Here is a 2,912-nt window from a genome sequence, read left to right as displayed (position 1 = left end):
GCAATCAAGGAAGTCATCAAACTTGATGCACTTCTTCAATGCAGCTGATTGAATACCCTTTGCCTTCTTTATTTCATGATCATCCATTCTTATTGAATACATTTTCGCACAAATTCCAAAATAATCCTACTATGGCCTCATCTTTGAATTTGCCCAATACTTTTTTGTTTGCTAGTGAATAGCATTGATGATCTTGTGGGTAGTCTGATGTGTCAAAGTGCTCGATCATTTTTAATATATCATCATAGAGATCATCTGTTAAAATTTTGTATACGAGACTGTCTGTGTCTGTGTAAGCAAGCTTTATGGCTTTTGGACCATATTTTGGCAGCATTACATCATAGTGAAAACTATACATTGTCATTTTGGAAATGTCTAATACTGCTTGACCTATATATATTGATTTATTAAACAGAATTTTTTCTTTTGTAAATGGATAGCTGCTAGATTTTCACAATAAATGGTTCTATCAATAAACTCAGGCTTTCTGATCATTTTTTCAATCTTTCAACCTTACATACCACTACATACCAATTGCATGTTCATTCGATTCCTAACATTTTCCATAGTTTTCCCATACACTGAGTTAACATGAAGTTTATAAAGATCCTTTTCAAAAGCATTTTGAGACAGAGTACGGAGTTTTGTATTGTGTTCAATGTATGGCTGTAGCCAATGTGACTGTTTGAATCTCAATACACGATGAATTTTCACAATTTTTAATCCATTTTCAACTGCCTGCTTCAATGCCATGTAGTGAACTACATATTGCTTTCGGCTATTCACATGTGCACACAACTTTTTTTGATTATTTCCTGTACATATCACTTCAGGTAGAAATGGCAGATCACAATGGTCTTCATGAAGTGATTTTGGATATTCCACATCAACTTCAACAATGTAACCATATTTATCACCCTCTTGTGCATTGAGTAGATAATTTGCACTCAGATCAACCCATTGGAAGTCTCCAAAAGGCAGTGGTTTTGACATTGCCAGGCCATACAAATTATTACAATCTATGTATGAGATGAAAACACTAGCTGCAGTTGAATCATATGTTTCCATGTATTTGTTATTGGCTTTTATATGTCGGTGTGAAACTTGGCACAAACCACCCCGTATTCCTTCCTCAACCATCATTATTTTCTCATAGTCAGTGAGAAGTTCCAGTTGAATGCCTGTAAATCGCAGCATTGCATCCCAAGATAGACCAGGTAGAGTGAAATAATGGCATGGGTCTAACTTATGTGTCTTCATTGTGATGCTTCTAAAATTTTCAAACACATCAGCTAACAACAACACATCAGTCAATAAATAATGATCACTTTATTGCCCTAGTGTTGTGAAACCAAATGTATTCCAAACCTTTGTTGCATGCAAATAATCTTCATCAGTAATATCTGTTTTTGTCAAATTTGAGTAGAACACTGATTTTGGAGGTAGAGATGTTTCATTCAACTTTTCCCAACTTGTTACATATTCATATGGGAACACTCCTTTTCTTGTAAGTAGAGGAATATGTTCTGGTGGAAAAAATTTTCTTATCTCCTCAAGATTGGGAAGGTTTCTGGCCAGACTGTCTAAGCTACTTGACATGAAACAGAATGAGTCAAGGAAGCGTAGCTTGATAAATCTGTTGATGGTTTTTGAGAGAGATATGTACTTTTCTTCAGTGTTGGGAATGACGTCTATTTGATTTCCATCATAACCTAACTCACGCACAATGAAGTGGCTGTCATATCCACTGAGATTGTGGAATATTACAGGGAGGAAATGTGGAACTTGATACTTCAAGTTACAGCTATTATGTGCTGCTCCTCTGTATTTTCCTGACATATGACAGTGATCTCTTACTTTTACGTCTTCCACATTGAAGTGTTTGTCACACATGTAACATTTGTGTGCAGAATTAAACTCATCAATTTCATCTGGTGACATTGTATCCATTGGGATTTTTCTTTTATATATTTCTGACACTTTTTCACCAATTCCCTTCAAATAGTTCAGAAGCACCTTCACAGCATCTCTACCTCTGTATGTGAATGGATGTGTTGGTAGACATGTATATTCCAGTGTTTGTTTTAAATATACACAAAAGCTCATGACCTCATGTTTGTGTGCTTCTACTGTGTATGAGGCAGCTGCATCTGGGGTACAGCTTTGTACTGGCTTTAAAATACATTCAAAGTCACAGTATACTACAAAAGGCACCTTCAGTCCCCTCTCCACATGTTCAAACTTCACATATGGCTTTGCATGTGGAAGATCAACTCTTACAGCTTTGTTGAGAAGACACATTTTCAAATGTTTCTCAAGTTTCACTTCCTTGGTTTCACCATATTGGTCATCAAAATGACTAAAGCACCGTTTACATATTGATACCACATGCTCATGTTTGGTTTTCCCACTTCCAACCAATTTCTCAAAGTTTTTAATAAATATATAGTGACTTGCCCCATCATTATTAGAGATCGATAGAATATCTCTATGATCAATGAGCTCTTCATCAACAACTTTGAGTGGATAAACCTTGTTGTTTTCATCCAGCCCAAACACATTTATTGATATTTGATTTATTTTTTCAAACTTTTTTATCTCATGTAATGGAGTTGGATATGTGATGCAATCAAAGTCATATGTATGATCAATGTTGGCATAAGATGATGCACGACAAGGATGATTTTCACCAACAAGTTTTGATAGAATGGCATATTGGAAGCATTTATTGTCATAGTTTTGCACATTAATACATGCTTTGCGACATTCAATTTCTTGAGGAAGTGGAATGTAAGTACTACCACCAAGAGGTACATACTTGTTTATTCGCAAACGAAGCCCATCAGCTGCTAGGAGATGCCACCCACTTTTCTTCAGTTGTACTTCACTTAATTCAGTGTTCAATTTATCGA

General features: G+C 35.6%; 1 protein-coding gene across 1 annotated transcript in view; it reads right to left on the bottom strand.

Moving 5' to 3' along the window:
• Window positions 1–781: 781 nt before the first annotated feature.
• The window catches only part of LOC120355984, a 3,119-nt gene continuing 988 nt past the window's right edge, over window positions 782–2,912 (bottom strand). Inside the window, exon 1 of the mRNA XM_039444762.1 lies at window positions 782–2,912. This exon is cut by the window's right edge and continues 988 nt beyond it. Coding sequence (XP_039300696.1) covers window positions 1,330–2,912 — 1,583 coding nt within the window. The 3' untranslated portion in view covers window positions 782–1,329.

The sequence above is a fragment of the Nilaparvata lugens genome, unplaced genomic scaffold (assembly GCF_014356525.2).
Source record: "Nilaparvata lugens isolate BPH unplaced genomic scaffold, ASM1435652v1 scaffold5445, whole genome shotgun sequence".
Taxonomy (NCBI): Eukaryota; Metazoa; Arthropoda; class Insecta; order Hemiptera; family Delphacidae; genus Nilaparvata; species Nilaparvata lugens.
Note: the sequence above shows the minus strand (reverse complement) of the source record. Positions and strands in the feature narration are given on the sequence as shown.